At 46.0% G+C, this 17134-nt stretch overlaps 2 protein-coding genes across 2 annotated transcripts in view; one reads left to right on the plus strand and one right to left on the minus strand.

Annotated features, from left to right (window-relative positions):
- mat2b (methionine adenosyltransferase 2 non-catalytic beta subunit) overlaps positions 1 to 17134 on the minus strand; it is a 220739-nt gene that overhangs the window by 49111 nt on the left and 154494 nt on the right. The gene's annotated exons all lie outside the window — the stretch shown is intronic.
- Positions 1 to 17134, plus strand: part of tg (thyroglobulin) — a 40253-nt gene that overhangs the window by 1597 nt on the left and 21522 nt on the right. Inside the window, exons 3-25 of the mRNA XM_055227631.1 lie at positions 83 to 174; positions 1160 to 1315; positions 1393 to 1552; positions 1850 to 1956; positions 2567 to 2710; positions 5460 to 5615; positions 5694 to 6193; positions 7138 to 7287; positions 8563 to 8782; positions 8959 to 8994; positions 9579 to 9794; positions 10150 to 10254; positions 10909 to 10980; positions 11068 to 11144; positions 11216 to 11264; positions 12424 to 12612; positions 12800 to 12924; positions 13855 to 14002; positions 14491 to 14562; positions 14625 to 14786; positions 15904 to 16047; positions 16209 to 16373; positions 16882 to 16986. Coding sequence (XP_055083606.1) covers positions 83 to 174; positions 1160 to 1315; positions 1393 to 1552; positions 1850 to 1956; positions 2567 to 2710; positions 5460 to 5615; positions 5694 to 6193; positions 7138 to 7287; positions 8563 to 8782; positions 8959 to 8994; positions 9579 to 9794; positions 10150 to 10254; positions 10909 to 10980; positions 11068 to 11144; positions 11216 to 11264; positions 12424 to 12612; positions 12800 to 12924; positions 13855 to 14002; positions 14491 to 14562; positions 14625 to 14786; positions 15904 to 16047; positions 16209 to 16373; positions 16882 to 16986 — 3350 coding nt within the window. The remainder of the gene's footprint in view (positions 1 to 82; positions 175 to 1159; positions 1316 to 1392; positions 1553 to 1849; positions 1957 to 2566; positions 2711 to 5459; positions 5616 to 5693; positions 6194 to 7137; positions 7288 to 8562; positions 8783 to 8958; positions 8995 to 9578; positions 9795 to 10149; positions 10255 to 10908; positions 10981 to 11067; positions 11145 to 11215; positions 11265 to 12423; positions 12613 to 12799; positions 12925 to 13854; positions 14003 to 14490; positions 14563 to 14624; positions 14787 to 15903; positions 16048 to 16208; positions 16374 to 16881; positions 16987 to 17134) is intronic.

Consider the following 17134-nt stretch of genomic DNA (forward strand, 5'->3'; position numbering starts at 1 on the left):
ACACCTGTCGGACCTGTTAGAAACCTGTCGAAGAGGTGTGACACGTGTGGCAGGTGTCTGACAGGCGGCTATTCTCCCACAGCCCGGTGCAGTGTGCCGAGGGGCAGTGTTGGTGTGTGGACACCGAGGGACATGAGCTGAACGGAACTCGAACCAGCAACTCTGCTCCTCACTGTGAGTCTAGAGCTCTACTCTTCACAAACATTTCATGCTAACTTTTTTCTAAATGATGCAACAGAAATTGGACATATCCCAGGAGTCCACACAAGTTGTAAACAGATATACAGGAGATTTAAAGCTGCACTGTGTAACTTTTTGGGTGGAGTTTTTCATGCTATAGAGGTCGAGATTGTGACGTCACACCGCATACAATGTTCAGTGAGCCTAATATTAAACCAATGGAGTTTTTAAGATGCTAAACACTAGCCTTAGAGTTCACTCAAATGTTTTCTGACACTTTTGAGACTTTGCAGTGACATCATGCTGGGATGTTCTACATGTATGTCTATGGTGGAATGTTCTACAATTACCATGAAGACACAATGCACACATTAGCAAACACTGACAAGCACATTTTCAGAAGCCTGTGATCAATACGAGCGTTCATGTTCCTGTGAGAGTAGCTAACTGAAAAACTGTTGGCTAATGCTAGCTACCTTGTGACTGTAATGTTATTTGAGAGGGATTTGCTTAACAGCACAGATGAGCTCACCTGTTGTACTTCAGGTACGTCACTTCTTGGTCAGATTGTGTTAAAGTAAAGCAGATTTCCACGAACACAACAAACAAACACATGGCAGACTCTAGAAAAGTTACACCGTGCAACTTTAACAATGATTATGTCATTGGTATGGATCTGACACATAGACTCTATATATAAATGGACATAGCCTACCTGTTAGCCACTGCGTTCCAAACAGGAGGTAAGCATGGGTACAATTCTGGCTCCAATTCAGTTTCTATTGAAAAATTGTGGCTCCTGATCTGACGTCTACATTAGACCCACCTTACTCAGTTTTTAATAAATAAATAGACTTAGACATAGACACAGATACCCTGAGCAGAGCGGCAGCCACATGTGCACCTGTCTCACCTGTCACCTGTCTCACATGTGACCTGTCTTACCTGTCACCTGTCTCACCTGTCACCTGTGTCGGAGGTGGGACTCCATGTCAACGGCAGTCGTCTCTGCGCTGCTCATCTTCGGGACACTATGAGACAGTGCAGTGTGACTCCAGCAGGAGGCAGTGCTGGTGCGTGGACAGAGACGGGATGGAAATCTATGGAACGAGACAAAGGGGACGTCCCCAAACATGTGAGATACATGTGCATACCTGAGACACTTCACCTGTACATGTGTGGCCAGGGACACTCACCTGTCGTGTTTGGCAGGTCCCGGTCCCTGTCTCGTCCTCTCTCGTGGGCTCCTGCACACCTCATCTCCTCGTTCGTCTCCTCAGTGCTCAGAGGACGGAGAGTTTCTGCCCGTTCAATGTAAATTAATCAACTCCACCAACGGAAAAGAAATGGACCTGACCTACGCCTTCAACAGGTGAGAAGGAGACACAGAGGAGGAGCAAAGGAGAGGGCCAGAGAAAGAGCAGGGAAGGAGCAGAGGAGGCACAGAGGAGAAGAGGGTCAGATGGTGCAGAGGAGGGGTCAAAGGAGCAGAGGAGAGTGTAGATGATACATAGGATGAGTTCTTTCTTTCTGCAGAGGAAAGTGTGGGTGGTGAAGAGAATGATGAGGTGGTGCTGAGGATAATGAGGTGGTGCAGAGGATGTTTGCTCTTCCTCTGTGTAGAGGATGGTACAGAGGAGCAGAGGATGACTGGTCTTCTGCTGTGCAGATTCCCTGAAGCATTCCAGAGCTTCTCGAGTTTCAGGAGTTTTTTTCCAGATGTTTCCTCGTTTTGTTTCTGCTCCGACAAAAGAGGACGAGAGCTCCAGGACACAGGTCAGTACTGCCCTGTCACACCTGTCACACCTGTCGCACCTGTCGCCGCCTGTCTCCAACTGTCCCACCTGTCACTGTCTCCACCAATCCCACCTGTCCCTGTCTCGATCTGTCTGCATCTGTCTCCACCAGTCGTACCTCTCCCACCTGTCACTGTCTCCACCTGTCTGCACCTGTCTGCACCTGTCTCCATCAGTCCCACCTGTTAGTGTCTCCACCTGTCCCTGTCTCCACCTGTTCCTGTCTTCACCTATCTGCACCAGTCTCCACCTGTCCCACTTGTCCCTGTCTCCACTTGCCTCCACCTGTCTCCACCTGTCTCCACGTGACCCTACCTGTCCCTGTGTCTCTGGGTCTGTTCTTTGTAGTCTTGTCATGATACTAAAACACAAACCCAGTACATATAAACTCAATTTCCATACTGAGGAACAGACTCTGATACCACGATGATAATAAAAACACTCGTTCTTTAGACAACATACTGTGATTTTCCACATTAAATGGTAGTACTTTCTTTTATATTCCCATGTGGTCTTATTCTTTTAGTATCGCTTAGTATCCGATTTTCACAGCTTTTATCCCCTGTGCCTGTCTGTCTTTCTGGGTCCAGGTCTAGAGCTGGCTCTGGACCAGATCTATGACTCGGCCTTCACTGGACTCAGGTCTGGACGGTCTTTCTCTGAGTCCAACATCTACAGAGTCCTGAAGAGGAGACTTCTGGGAGTCCGACTCGCCCTGACCGGGAAATTTAGATGTGAGTATGGTTTAGAGCTGTAATCCTGGTGTCGTGCTGGTTTAGTCCTGGTTTAGACCTGGTTTGGACCTGGTTGAGTCCTGGTCTAGTCCAGGTTTAGTTCTGGTTTAATGCTAGTTCAGTCCTGGTTTAGTCCTGGTTTAGTCCTGGTTTGGTTCTAGAATATTCGTAGTTTAGTCCTGGTTTAGTCCTGGTTTAGTCTTGGTTCAGTTCTGGTTTAGTCCTGATTTTGTAGTGGTTTAGTTGTAGGTCTAGAGCTGGTTCTGGTTTAGTTCTAGTTTAGTCCTGGTTTATTCCTGGTTTAGTCTTGGGTTTAGTCCTGGTTTAGTCCTGATTTAGCCCTGGTTTAGTCCTGGTTCATTCCTGGTTTTGAGTCCTGGCATAAACCTGGTTTAGCTCTAGTTAAGTCGTGGTTTAGTCCTGATTTAGTTCTAGTTTAATCTTGGTTTAGTTCTGGTTTAGTCCTGGTTTATTCCTGGTTTAGTTCAGGTTTCGTTCTCATTTAGTGCTGGTTTGGTTCTGGTTTAGTTCTAGATTAGTCCAGGTTTAAGCCTGGTTTAGTTCTGGTTTAGTCCTGTTTTAGTCCTGGTTAGTTCTACTGTAGTCCTGGTTTAGTTTTGGTTTAGTCCTGGGTTAGTTCTGGTTTAGTCCTGCTTTAGTCCTGGTTTAGTTTTAGTTTAGTCCTGGTTTAGTTCTGATTTAGTTCTGGTTTAGTTCTAGTTTAGTCCTTGTTTAGTCCTGATTCAACCCTGGTTTAGTTCTAGTTTTGTTTTGGTTTAATCCTGGTTTAGTCCGTTTTATTTCTAGTTTAGACCTGTTTTAATCCTGTTTTAGTCCTGGTTTAGTTTTGGTTTAGTCCCAGTTTCGTCCTGGTTTAGTCCTGGTTTAGTCCTGGTTTAGTCCCGGTTTAGCCCTGATTTTGTCCTGATTTAATTCTAGTTTAGTCCTGGTTCAGTCCTGGTTTAGTCTTTCTTTAGATCTGGTTTAGCCCTGGTTTTGTTCTGGTTTAGTTCTGGTTTAGTCCTGGTTCAGTCCTGGTTTAGTCTTGGTTCAGACCTGGTTTATTCCTGGATTAGTTCTGGTTTAGTCCTGGTGTAGTTCTAGTTTAGTCCTCTTTTAGTCCTGGTTTACTCTTGGTTAAGTCCTGGTTTAGTCCTGGTGTAATAGTGGTTTAGCTGTAGTTTAGTGCTGGCTTAGTTCTAGTTTAGTCCTCGTTTAGTCTTGGGTTTAGTCCTGGTTTAGTCCTGAATTAGCTCTGGTTTAGCCCTCGTTTAGTTCTTCTTTAGTACCGGTTTAATCTTGGTTTAGTCCTTATTTAGTCCTGGTTTAGTCTTTGTTTATACCTGGTTCAGTCCTGATTTAGTTCTTGTTTAGTCCTGGTTTAGTTCTAGTTTAGTCCTGCTTTAGTCCTGGTTTAGTTCTAGATTAGTCCTTGTTTAGTCCTGGTTTACTTCTAGTTTAGTCCTGGTTTAGTCTTTGTTTTTGTCCTGGCTTAGTCCTGGTTTAGCCATGATTTAGTTTTAGTTTAGTATTGGTTTAGTTTTGGTTTAGTTTTGGTTTAGTCCTGATTTAGTCCTGGTTTAGTCCTGGTTTAGCCCTGGTTTAGGTCTAGTTTAGCCCTGATTTATTCCAGTTTTATTTTTAGTTTAATCCTGGTTTAGTCTTGATTTTGTTCTGGTATAGTCCTGTTTTTGTCTTGTTTTACTTTTGATTTAGTTTTGGTTTAGTCCTGGTTTTAGTTATAGTGTAATCTTGATTTATTTCTGGTTTTGTTCTAGTTTAGTCATTATTTCGTCCTGGTTTAGTTCTGGTTTAGTCCTGGTTCAGTCCTGCTTTAGTCCTGGTTTTGTTCTGGTTTTGTTCTGGTTCTGTTGTAGTTTAGATCTGACTTAATTCTAGTTTAGTCCTGTTTAATCCTGGTTTAGTTCTGGTTTAGTCCTGGTTTACTTCTGGTTGAGTGCTTGTTTAGCCTTGGTTTAGTTCTGGTTTTTCCCTGATTTAGTCCTAGTTTAGTTTTATTTTAGCCCTGGTTTAGTCTTGGTTTAGTTCTCGTTTATCCCTGATTTAGTCCTGGTGTAGTTCTAGTTCAATCCTGGGTTAGTCTTGGTTTAGTCCTGGTTTTGTCCTGGTTTAGTCCTGATTTACTTCTGTTTTAGTCCTGTTTTAGTCTTCATTTTTTCCTGGTTTAGTTCTGTTTTAGTCCTGGTTTAGTTCTAGCTCAGTCCTAGTTTAGTCCTGATTTAGATTTGGTTTACTCCTGGTTTAGTCCTGCTTCAGTCCTGGTTTGTCCTGGTTTAGTTCTGGCTTTGTTCTGTTTAGTCGTGGTTTATTTTTTGGTTTAGTTGTAGTTTAGTCCTAGTTTAATTCTGGTTTAGTCCCAGTTCAGTCCTGGTTTAGTCATGTTTTTTTCTGGTTTAGTTCTGGTTTGGTTCTGGTTTAATCCTGCTTTATTACTGGTTTATTCCTGGTTTAGTTCTGGTTTAGTTTTGGTTTAGTTCTGGTTTAATCCTGCCTTATTATTGGTTTAGTCCTTGTTTTAGTTCTGGTTTAGTTTTGGTTTAGTCCCAGTTTACCTTTACAACATAGAACTGTGTTTTCTGTTGTTGCTCTAAAACAATTTTGATGTCTTAGATCAGATCAGTGTGTAACCGTTCTCTGAATACACCAGATCAAAGCAACTTCTTTAAAATACTGCAAATGAATATTATGTACTTTGGATGTACTCAGTGACATCAACGGTTTGTTTCAGGCCCCTCCCCCTGTGAGTCTCAGGCCGGTGCTTCTTGTGAACCTGACGGCTCCTTCACTCCCACCCAGTGTCAACAAGGGGCACTGTGCTGGTGTGTGGACTCTGACGGCAGAGAGATCCCCGGGACCCGGACTCATCCGGACTCTGTCCGCTGTGGTAAGGCCTGGTTCAGTGTTGGTTCAGTCCTGGTTCTGTCTTGGTTCAGTCCTGGTTCTGTTTTTGTTTCTTTTGCAGGTTCTGGATCTTCGTGTGTCTCCCAGCGGCGCTCTGCTCTCCTCAGACTCTTCTCGCCCTCCTCTGGTCTCCCTCTTTCCGGTCCTCCTCTCTCCTCTCCTCCTCTCTTCTGCTCCTCTCTCCTCAGGACCCTCTCAGACCTGGTCCAAGTCGAGACCAACCCTCAGACCCTACTGAGTCCTCTGGTCCAGATCTTGGATGGTCTCGTCCCATCTGTAGACTCGGCTCTGAAGGCCTTAGCTCGCTCTTCTCCTCAGCGTTTCCTGGAGAACCTTTTTGGAGGAAAATTTTTAAAGATGGCAGTGGAGGGGGCCTTCGTGGGGTCTTTGAGGAATAAAGGACAGGGTCTAGACCGGGTTAGGTCTGAGTCCAAACTCCAGAGCATCAGGACTCACAGAGACCTGGTTCTGGTCTTGGTTCGGGTCCTGGAGGATCCTGGGTTTCTGTCGTTGCTGAAGAACTCTCTGAACGAGCTGGACCCAAAACAGACTGTCCAAAAGGTGAGACTGAGGAGGGCAAGAGGGGATTTTAGGCTTGGTTTAGTCCTGGTTTAGTCCTGGGTTAGTCCTGGTTTAGTCCTGGTTTAGACCTGGTTTAGTCCTGGTTTAGTCCTGGTTCAGACTTGGTTTAGTCCTGGTTTAGACCTGGTTTAGGTCTGGTTTAGACCTGGTTTAGACCTGGTTTAGACCTGGTTTAGGTCTGGTTTAGACCTGGTTTAGGCCTGGTTTAGTCTTGGTTTAGACCTGGTTTAGACCTGGTTTAGTTCTGATTTACTGGTCCACTCCTGCTCCTCCTCTCCCTTCCTCCTCTCCTCCTCCTCTTCTCTGCTTAACCCTCTCTCTTCTATCCCCTCCTCCTCCTCCTCTCTGCTTAACCCTTTCTTTTCTTTCCCCTCCTTCTCCTCCTCCTCCTCTCTGCTTAACCCTCTCTTTTGCCTTTCTCTTCCTCACCCTTTCTCTTCTTTTGCCTCTTCTTTCTCCTCATCCTCCTCTTCCTCTCTGCCTAACCCTCTTTCTTCTTTCCCCTCCTACCCTCCTCCTCTTAACCCTCTTTCTCCTCTCTCCCCTCCTCCCCATTTTTGTCCTTCACTGCCTCCTCCTCCTCTTAACCCTCTCTGTCCTCTCTCTCCTTCTCCACCTCCTCTTTGTTCTCCTCCACTTCTCTTCCTAACCCTCACTCTTCTGTCTCCTCAGGCCTGTTTCTCCTTTCCTCTTTCTCCTCCTCTCCTCCTAACACTCTCCGTTCTCTCTCCTCAGGCTCTCTCTCCCCTCCTCCTGTCCTCCTCCTGGTCCTCCTCCTTTTCCTCTCTTCCCTTCTTCTCCTCCTCTTTGTCCTCTTCCTCCATCTTTCCTCCTCGCCCTCTCTCTTCTCTGTCTCCTCAGGCCCTCTCTCCCCTTCTCTTCCTCATCCTCTTCTCCTAACCCTCTCTCTTCTCTCTCCTCAGGCCCTCTCTCCCCTCTTCCTCTCCTGCTCCTCCTCCTCATCTCAGGTTGGCTCCTCCCTCTTCATCCCTCGCTGCACCTCCTCCGGTAGCTTTGGTCCAGTGCAATGTGAGGAAGAGGAGTGCTGGTGCGTGGAGCCCAACGGTTCAGAGGTAGGTTTGCGTCAAAGACCAAAAAAACATGAGAAAAAAACAACAAGGTCACTGACATCACAATTTACTCTTCAAGAATAGGTAATAATAATAATAATAATAATAATAATAATAATAATAATAATAATAATAATAATAATAATAATAATAATAATAATAATAATAATAATAATAATGTCTGTGTAATCCATAGTAGAAGCCAAAGTTAAATCCGTCACCTGGACAAAAAGTTGTAGCAGTAAAGATGTTTCGCTGCTCATCCAAGCAGTGTCCACCAGTAATCTGGTTTAAGTTTCTGTATGTAGACGAAGTCTATTCAATTAAATTAATTTTTGTAAAGCCCAAAATCACAACAGCAGTTGCCTCTTAGAGCTGAACATGAGAATTGATTTATCCAACAGAAAGTTAGAACATTAACAAAGAAAGAAAGAGAAACAGACAAGCAAATTAATCAACAGAAAACAAACAAATGGATAACTGTCCCAGAACATCCCTGTGTAGCTCTATAGAGCTACACTAAGTACACACTATGCCTGAAACATGCGTAGCATATTCATACACCCCTTAGTGGGTGTTTTCCACACCTATTAGTATCCTGGCTTGCTCTACTGTTCTCTTTGTTTCCTTTGTTTGTTTTGGGTCTGATGATGGATTTACAGATGGGGATAGATGATGATGACCCTTCCTCTTTCCTCATCACAAAACTTGGAGTTGTGTTTTGTTTCATTCACACATGTTTAACACAGAAAGTTCTTCTCTCAAATAGAAAACACTGTTCCACCTTGTGATGTCATAGGGTAATATAGGAAGAGCTCCACTGTGTTTTTAAACTCCATACATCTTCACTAGAATCATTTGGATGATTTCAGACCTGGAATTGCTAATCTCTGTTCAACTAAAGGTAAAAGGAGCTGTTAACTTGAAAATGACCATTTCATGACATCACAAGGTGGAACAGAGCATTTTGAGCTTTGGAGATGTAGACAGACTAATAATAAAGTGTTACTCAAACATGTGTGAATGAAACAAAACACAACTCTGGGTATGTTTTTGAGGAGGTAACAGCATTGTAACATGGCTTAAAGCTCACAAAAGTCAGTTATGTGTAACATAGGACCTTTAAATACTTAAATCACTGAATTTTGTGCTCCAGTACACATATTATTTTCTATTAGAATTTTGCTCTTCCCACAATCACAAAATGGCCGCCACATAGCAACTTCTTTGGTAAAAACTGTTATTCTTCCTTTTACAAACACACTTTTCTCGGTGCAGATTGAGGGCAGTCGGGTCAGAGGTCGTCCCCGATGCCCCTCCCTCTGTGAGCGTCAGAGGAGCACTGCCCTCAGGCTACAGGGGGCGCTCTCGGCCGGAGCAGAACTCTATATCCCAGCATGCTCAGGGGACGGCAACTTCCTGTCTCTGCAGTGCGTCGGTGAAAAGTGTTTCTGTGTGAATGAAGAGGGAGATGCCACGGAGGAGACCGCCCCCCACTGTGAGTGGTCAGACGTGCTTACTTTTTTTTATCAGAGCTATTCTGCAAACTGGACTTTTCAGAGCTTTAAGCATGTTCTAGTTGTTTCCTTCTCCTCCTCTGAAGTTGTATTTTTAGTGATTCATGTTTGAGTAAAGCCTACTATGACGTACATATATTCTGTGTGTGTGTTGCAGGTGCTCAAAGAGCTGTAGGACAGAGCCGGGCCTCAGGTGAGTGAGGGACAAGATATTCTGCAAAATCCATTTAGTTTTTCAAAGCAAAAATGAAAGAGCAGACATTAGAATAGCAATGTCTTTGACTGTGTGGCTCCTTAGCTGCTCTGACACCAAGGCTCTAGTCACAAGGCTGGCACACTTTACTGTTGTTTTAATTCTCAACTGACCATGAATGTATTGATATTATTAAGTGCACTGATCATACAAGTGACTTCAGTGCATTCATTTCTATCTGGATCTTTTATCTGTTCTGTATCTGTTACCTGTACTCTGTTATCTGTACTCTGTTACCTGTACCGTATTACCTGTACTCTGTTACCTGTACTGTGTTATCTGTACTCTGTTACTTGTACTGTGTTATCTGTACTCTGTTACCTGTACTGTGTTATCTGTACTCTGTTACCTGTACTTTGTTATCTGTACTCTGTTATCTGTACTGTGTTACTTGTACTGTGTTACCTGTACTGTGTTATCTGTACTCTGTTACCTGTACTGTGTTACCTGTACTCTGAATAATTTCCATATTTTATCTCCTGGACTGAATCACGTGTTTATTGATTTTGTTTGTTTACTTTTAGGCTCATGCTCTGAGGCTTTGGCTGAAGTCTCGGCCTTCAAACAGGAAGTGATGTCACTAGTGGCACTCTCTAACTCCTCCCACTTTCCCCTGGGCCTTGGCCTCCTATTGGCCAAAGGGTTTCGCTTCACTACCGAGATCGGCCAGTCAGAGCCTCCGCAGCTGGAGCTGCTGAGTGACAACAACAATGCAGCGCTGCGATTGGCCGCTGTGTCAGGTGAGAGTTCTTCCTCTCTAGACTGACTCCTTTCTCTCCTGATGACCAGAATGGTTCCTCCCTGTTTTTGAACAGAAATGGAGGATGAAGATAACACGTACCTTGTGCTTACACCAGTGTACTCAGAGCTCAGCGTAAAGTCAGTCAGACGCTGAGCTGCTATTGTGGGAGTCAGCAACAAATCCACTGTTTTCACTGTGTTATAACAATGTTTTGTAATTATGTGAAACATTTTAAGTAGTCTGTACTGAAAAATGCAAGTGCAAACTTATGTAATTCTGCAGCATCACACAGGTGACCCTGATCACAGCCTGCTGTTTCTGAGCCCACACTGACATTGTTGTTGTTATTGCAGTGTATCAGCAGCTGGTGGAGCCGGAGAGACAGAGCTTTCAGGCTTTCAGTCCTCAGTGCGACTCCAATGGAGACTGGCTCCCCACCCAGTGTGACCTCAACTCAGGTCTGCTCCTGTCTACTCCTCTGGCTCTGCTCCTCTGGCTCTGCTCCTCTGGCTCTGCTCCTCTGGCTCTGCTCCTCTGGCTCTGCTTCTCAGGCTCTGCTTCTCAGGCTCTGCTCGTCCTGTCTCTGTCCTCTGCTTCTCAGGCTCTGCTCCTCTGCTCCTCTGGCTGCTCCCCGGCTCCTCTGGCTCTGCTTCCTGGCTCCTCTGGCTTTTCTCCTCTGGCTCTGCTTCTCTCTGCTCCTCTGGTTCTGCTCTTCTGGCTCTGCTCTTATCTGCTCCTCTGGCTCTGCTCTTCTCTGCTCCTCTGTCTCTGCTCCTGTCTGCTCCTCTGGCCCCGCTGCTCTGCTCCTCTGGCTCTGCTCCTCTGGCTCTACTCCTCTGTCTGCTCCTCTGGCTCTGTCCTCGGCTTCTCAGGCTCTGCTCCTCTGGCTCTGTCCTCTGCTTCTCAGGCTCTGCTCCTCTGCTCCTCTGACTCTGCTCCCCGGCTTCTCTAGCGCTGCTCCTCTGGCTCTATTCTCTGCTTCTTAGGCTCTGCTCCTCTGGTTCTGCTGCTCTGCTCCTCTGGTTCTGCAGCTCTGCTCCTTTGGCTCGGCTACTGTCTGCTCCTCTGGCTCTTGCTGCTTGTTGCTCCTGTGACCTCTGACCTCTTGTCAGGTGTGTGTTGGTGTGCACATGAAGATGGCAGTGTTGTGGCTGGATCTCTGACCAATCGCAGAGCTCCAAAGTGTGAGTCACTTCCTTCACCACAGAAACACATCAAAACAGAACTGTGATCAGGATTATTCAATCAATCAATCGATGTGTGTACTCCAGGTGAGAGCAGGTGTGAGATTGCACGTGCCCAGACATTGCTCTCTGATTGGCTGAGAGCTCCTGCACGGTGTGAACAGGTAAGCGACACGGCTGTGACTTTTGACCTGGGCTGGGATCTGAAAGTGACCTTTGACCTTTTGTTCTTCAGGCACAGACGGTTGGCTCTCTTCAGTGTGAATCTGAGTATGGCTGTGAGAGTGAGTACTTCAAATACTATTACTACTTCTAATTACTATTACTACTATTATTACTACTACTACTGCTAATACTAATGCTAATACTACTACTTGTAATACTAATACTACTACTGTTACTGCTGCTGTTACTACTGCAGACATATTGTGACTGGGATAGTACTTTGGTAGTACTCCGACCTGACCTGAAGTGTAATCAGATCTGAGATGAAACAAAGATGGCGTTGTGTTGTTGTCAGTGACCTGTGTCACTGGTGCCAAATGCCACAAAACTTTTCTCTTCTGCATTACTTCTTGAATACCACTCAGAGCGAAAACTGCAGGGCTAGGATAGAGCAGAGCTAAGCTAAATCTTACAAAGCAAACTTTTAGGTGCTTTGATTATTTAAACATTATAAAAATGTCATGTTGTCAAAATTGAGAAGAATCCTACAAAAAAAACAACCTTTGTGAAAGCTGTGGATGCCCTGTCTGATGCACATTTTGAATTCACATAAATACATATCTCGGGGTCTTGTTTAGTGAGGGAAGGATGAAGTGTGAGATTGACGGTTGGACCAGTGCAGCGTATGCAGTGATACAGTTGCTGTATTGGACTGTTGTGGTGAAGAAGGAGCTGAGTTTAAAGGCAAAGCTCTTTATTTACCTTTCAGTCTCACCTATGGTCATGAGCTTTGGGTAATGACCAAAAGGACGTGATCTTGGATGCAAGCGGCTGAAATGAGTTTCCTCCACGGGGTGGCTGGGCACTCTCTTAGAGATAGGGTGAGGAGCTCGGAGTAGAGCTGCTGCTCCTCCACGTCGAGAGGAGCTGAGGTGGCTCGGGCATCTGTTCAGGTTGCCTCCTGGACACCTCTCTAGGGAGATGTTCTGGGCATATCCCACCAGTAGGAGGCCCCGGGGAATACCCATGATGCACTGGAGGGATCATGTTTCTCAGTTGGCCTGGGAATGCCTGGGGGTCCCACTGGAGAAGCTGGAGCACATGCCTGGGATGAGGGAAGTTTGAGAGTCCCTGCTTAAACTGCCCCTGCTGCAGTAACTCCCTCAAATAAAGAGGACCCATAGAGTACACACATTTAAACACAAGACAAGATCATACAGCAACTCAACTGAACACCGGCGAGCCTCTGGTCTTTTACCTGACCCTGTTCTCCTTCAGGTCCTCTTTGCCCCATCCCGGACATTTCCCATGGTTCTTTGCAGTGCAGCCCGGCCACTGATGGTTTCCAACGCTGTGAGCTCGTCTGTTCCCATGGTTACCACAACGCACTTCCTGTCAGCCGCTTCCAGTGTGAGGTCCAGACCAAGTCTTGGACTGAGATCAGACCAGGACCCCAGGCCTGTCAGAGTGAGTCCCACAAAGTCCTGGTTTAAGCCTGAATTAATCCTGGTTCAGCCCTGGTCCAGTCCTGGTTTAGTCCTGGTTTTTCCTTGGTTTAGTCCTGGTTTGATGCTGTTTTAGTCCAAGTTCAGTCGTGGTTTAGTATTGTTTTAGTCCTGCTTTAGTCCAGGTTCTGACCCCTTCTCTCTGTTAGTCCTTCAGCCTCTTCAGACCTGGTCCTGGGCTCAGACTTGGTCTTGGGTCCAGTCTTGCTCTGAGGTGGATGTGGAGTCGGTGCTGTTGAATGCTGTCTCCAGCCGGGGGCTCTGTTCTGCTCAGGTCAGTCACGTGCACAATCCATAGACCATATGATCTATATGTAGTTTGTAAAGTATATATAGTCTATGTAGAGTCTGTGTACTGTATATTTGCAGTTTATGTACAGTCTATATACAGTCTATATACAATCTGTGTACAGTCTATATACGGACATTTTTGATCATTGATACGGATCATTTTTCTGATTGAGTCCTGGTTTGGTCTTGGCTTAATCCTTGTTCGGTACTGATTTGGTCCTGGTTCAGTTCTGGTCAAGCCCTGTTTCAGTTCTGGTTTAGTTCTGGTTTAGTTCTGATTTAGTCCTGGTTCCGTCCTGGTTTAGTCCTGGTTTAGTCTTGTTTTAGTCCTAACCTAGTTCTGCTTTAGTCCTGGTTTAGTCCTGCTTTAGTCCTGGTTTAGTCCTGGTTCAGCCCTGGCCTAGTCCTGTTTAGTCCTGGTTCAATCCTGGTCTAATCCTGGTTTAGTTCTGGTGTAGTCCTGGTTTAGTCCTGGTTTAGTCCTGGTTCAGCCTTGGCCTAGTCCTGGTTCAGTCCTGGTTTAGTCCTGGTTCAGTCCTGGCCTAATCCTGGTTTAGTCCTGGTGTAGTCCTGGTTTAGTCCTGTTTTTTATTCCTGGTTCACTCCTGGTTTAGTCCTGGTTTAGTCCTGGTTCAGTCCTGGTTTGGCCCTGACCTAGTCCTGGTTTAGTCTTGGTTTAGTCCTGGTTTAGTCCTGGTTTAGTTCTGGTTTAGGTCTGGTTTAGTCCTGGCCTAGTCCAGGTTTAGGTCTGGTTTAGTCCTGGTTCAGTCCTGATTCAGGACTAAATTAGTCCTGGTTTAGTCCTTTAGTCCTTATTTAGTGTTGGTTCAGTCCTGGTTCAGTCCTGGTCTAGTCCTGGTTCAGTCCTGGTTCAGTTCTAGTTTAGTCCTGGTTTAATCCAGTTTCTGTCCAGGCTCCAGTCTCCGGTCGGTCTCTGTCTCTCTGTGATGGGTCTACAGTTGGACTTCGGTGTCAAGAGGACTCTGTAACCCTGGACCTGACCTGGACCCTGCACCTGTCAGAACTCAGACCCGAGGACCTTCCGGACCTACACACCCCAGGTAAGCCAGATGCCCTCCCATCCTCCTGTATCCCAGTATCAGATGCCCTCCCATTTTAGTCCTTGTAACACTCCTGATCCAATCCAAGTTCAAGTCCTAGTTTAGTCCCTGTTTAATCCTGGTTTTGTCCTGGCTTAGTGCTGGTATAGTTCTGTTTTAGACCTGTTTTAGTCCTGGTTTAGTCCTGATTTAGTCCTGATTTACTCCTGGTTTAGTCCTGGGTTAGTCCTGGCTTAATCCTGACTCAGTCCTTGTTGAGTTCAGGCTTAGACCTGGTTTATTCCTGGCTTATTCCTGGCTTAGTCCTGGTTTAGTCCTGGTATAGTCCTAGTTTAGACCTGGTTTAGACCTGGTTTAGACCTGGTTTAGACCAAGTTTAGACCTGGTTTGGACCTGGGTTACTCCTAGTCCAGTGGTGATCCAGTCCTGGTTCAACCCTGGTTTAGTCCTTGTTCAGTCCTTGTTTAGTCCTTGTTTGGTTCTTACAGGAGACCAGTACTCATCTACATCTAAGTCCAAGTACTCCGTTGGCTCTACAAGTCCGAAGAGGGCAGAGTCAGGTGAGCTGTGCAACAATCAGACAATTCGGTGCTGAGAGTGGGCTGACCCAGGTGTGTTCCAGGTGTGTTCCTGAACCGGACTTACTTCGTGGAGGGCGTGCAGGGCATTCTGGGAAACCTGATGATGTCACAGATGATGTCAGAGCTGCAGCTGGTCACCGTGACGACGCCAGAGTTCGGTTGTGGGACTGGCTTTGGTGTCGGAGGAGAAAGAGATGCCTGTTGTGAGGCCAAATGTCATTTTGTTTCATGCATCTGCTATGAAACAAAATATCCTCACTCTTCTCCTTTTCCTCTTCTCTAATGATTGTCAGTTCTGTGTCCTCCTCTGTTCTCTTTCTCCTCTCCCCTCTCTCCTCTCACCTCTCTCTCCTCTCTCCCCTCTCTCCTCTCTCTCCTCTCTCTTCTCTCTCCTCTCTCCCCTCTATCCTCTCTCTCCTCTCTCCTCTCTCTCCTCTCTCCCCTCTATCCTCTCTCTCCTCTCTCCTCTCTCTCCTCTCTCTCTCCTCTCTCCTCTCTCTCCTCTCTCCCCTCTATCCTCTCTATCCTCTCTCCTCTCTCTTCTCTCTCCTCTCTCTTCTCTCTCTCCTCTCTCCTCCTCTCTGTATCCTCTGCTTGGTTAAACATGGCCTATGGTCTCTTGTCTCTCTCTCCTCTCTCTTCCTCTCTCCATGCTCTCGTAGGTTAAACATGTCCTCTGGTCTCTAGTCTCTCTCTCTCTCTCTCGCTCTCCTCTATCCTCCTTTGACACTTGTCTCCCTTTTCTTACTCTTGTGTCCTCTTGTGTAATATCCTCTTGTCTAGTCCTCTCCTTCTTTCTTTTCCTTGCTCCTCCTCTCTCTCTCTCTCTCTCTGATGGTTATATCTTCTTGTCGCACTGTCCTCAGTTCTGTGTCCTCTCTCCTCCTCTTTGTCCTCTTCTCTCTCCTGTCCTCCATTGATGTTGTTTTTCTTGCTGCTTGCTCCTTTCCTCTCATCTACTGTCACGATTAAACATGTCCTTTGGTCTCTTGTATCTTCTCTCTCTCTCTTTTTTCTCTCCCTCTCTTTTTCTCTGATGGTTAAAACTCTCTCTTGTCCTCTCTCTATCCTCTGTTGGGTTAAACATGTCCTTTGGTCTCTTGTCGCTTCTCTCTCTCTCTCCCTCTCTCTTTCTCTCTCTCTCTTCTCTGTTGAATGAAGCTTTTTCTCCTCCTCTCTGTATCCTCTGCTGGGTTAAACATGTTCTCTGGTCTTCTTGTCCTCAGTCCTGTGTCATCTCCTCCTTTCCTCTCCCCCTTCCCTCCTCTCCTACTTTCTCCTCTCCTCTCTTCTCTGATGGTTGTCTCTTTTTGTCCTTAGTCTTGTGTCCTCCTGGGACATTCTCGTCTTCGGGGGCGTGTCTCTTTTGTCCATCTGGAACCTATCAGGACCAAGAGGGTCGGGACTCCTGCATCATATGTCCCCGAGGCTCCTCTGGGATTGGAGCATCATCTGTCCATCAGTGTGAGTTTTCATTTTGTCCTTGTTCAGGCCCCATCCTGGTTCAGTCCCTTGTTTAGTCCTGGTTTAATTCTGGTTTAATCCTGGTTTAATCCTAGTTTAGTCCTGTCTTAATTCTGGTTTAGGCCTGGTTTAGTCCAATTTCAGACCTGTCTCTGTTCCAGGTGAGTCGGAGTGCCAGCGGCGCAGGGGGCGGTGCTCAGAGTCAGGTGACTTCCTGCCGGCTCAGCTTAACTTCCTATCTGGGATCTGGGGATGTGTCAATAAAGAGGGCGTGTGGCTTCAGTGGACCAATAGGGAGGCACCTCTGACTGACAAGGAGTGCACAGGTGACTTATCAGAATCCAGTGTGTGTAAGCTTCAGGGCTGTCCAAACTGTGACCCGGGAACCGAACACGGTCCTCAGATCTCTGTGAAGTGGCCCTCATTTTCCCCAACAACTAAAATCTTTGTGTGACAGAAACATATGCTGCATTTTCTCTGAGGTCGCTCCCACTAGCATTAACTAAACCAGAGGTGCAGTCTTGGAGGGGCGTTACCTTCAACCCCCTATGCTCCTGATTGGCTCTTTAGTTGCTATGATACTTGCGGCTGGAATTTCAAATATAAAAGTGGGCTCCAGATTAGCGTTATAACTGCTAGCCTCGATGAGCTATATTTGGAGCTGAACACTGTGGGTGACGTCACACTCCTTCATTCAAATTCTTTATACAATCTGTGGACAGACCTAATTGCAGCTTTTGAGACTGATTGAATGTTTAGTGACACTTTAAAACATCAGATATCCTCTGACCTCTGACCCCTCCTCCTCTGATCTATGAAACCTCCTTTCCACAGCTCTTAGTAACTTCCAGCTCCTCTCAGACTCCGAGGTTCAGTTTGGATCAGACGAGGCTCAAATCCTCAGGACTGTGTCTGCGGACCGGACCAGCTGCCTAAAAGGTACTCGGACATAGTGTAGACTTAGTTTAGTCAGACCTGGTTTAGTCCTGGTTTACTCTTGGTTTAGACCTGTTTTATTCTTGATTTAGACCTGGTTTAGCCCTGGTATAATCCTGGTTCAAACCTGGTTTAGTGTTGGTTTAGTCTT

This window comes from Periophthalmus magnuspinnatus, chromosome 16 (genome assembly GCF_009829125.3).
Source record: "Periophthalmus magnuspinnatus isolate fPerMag1 chromosome 16, fPerMag1.2.pri, whole genome shotgun sequence".
In the NCBI taxonomy this organism is placed as follows: Eukaryota; Metazoa; Chordata; class Actinopteri; order Gobiiformes; family Gobiidae; genus Periophthalmus; species Periophthalmus magnuspinnatus.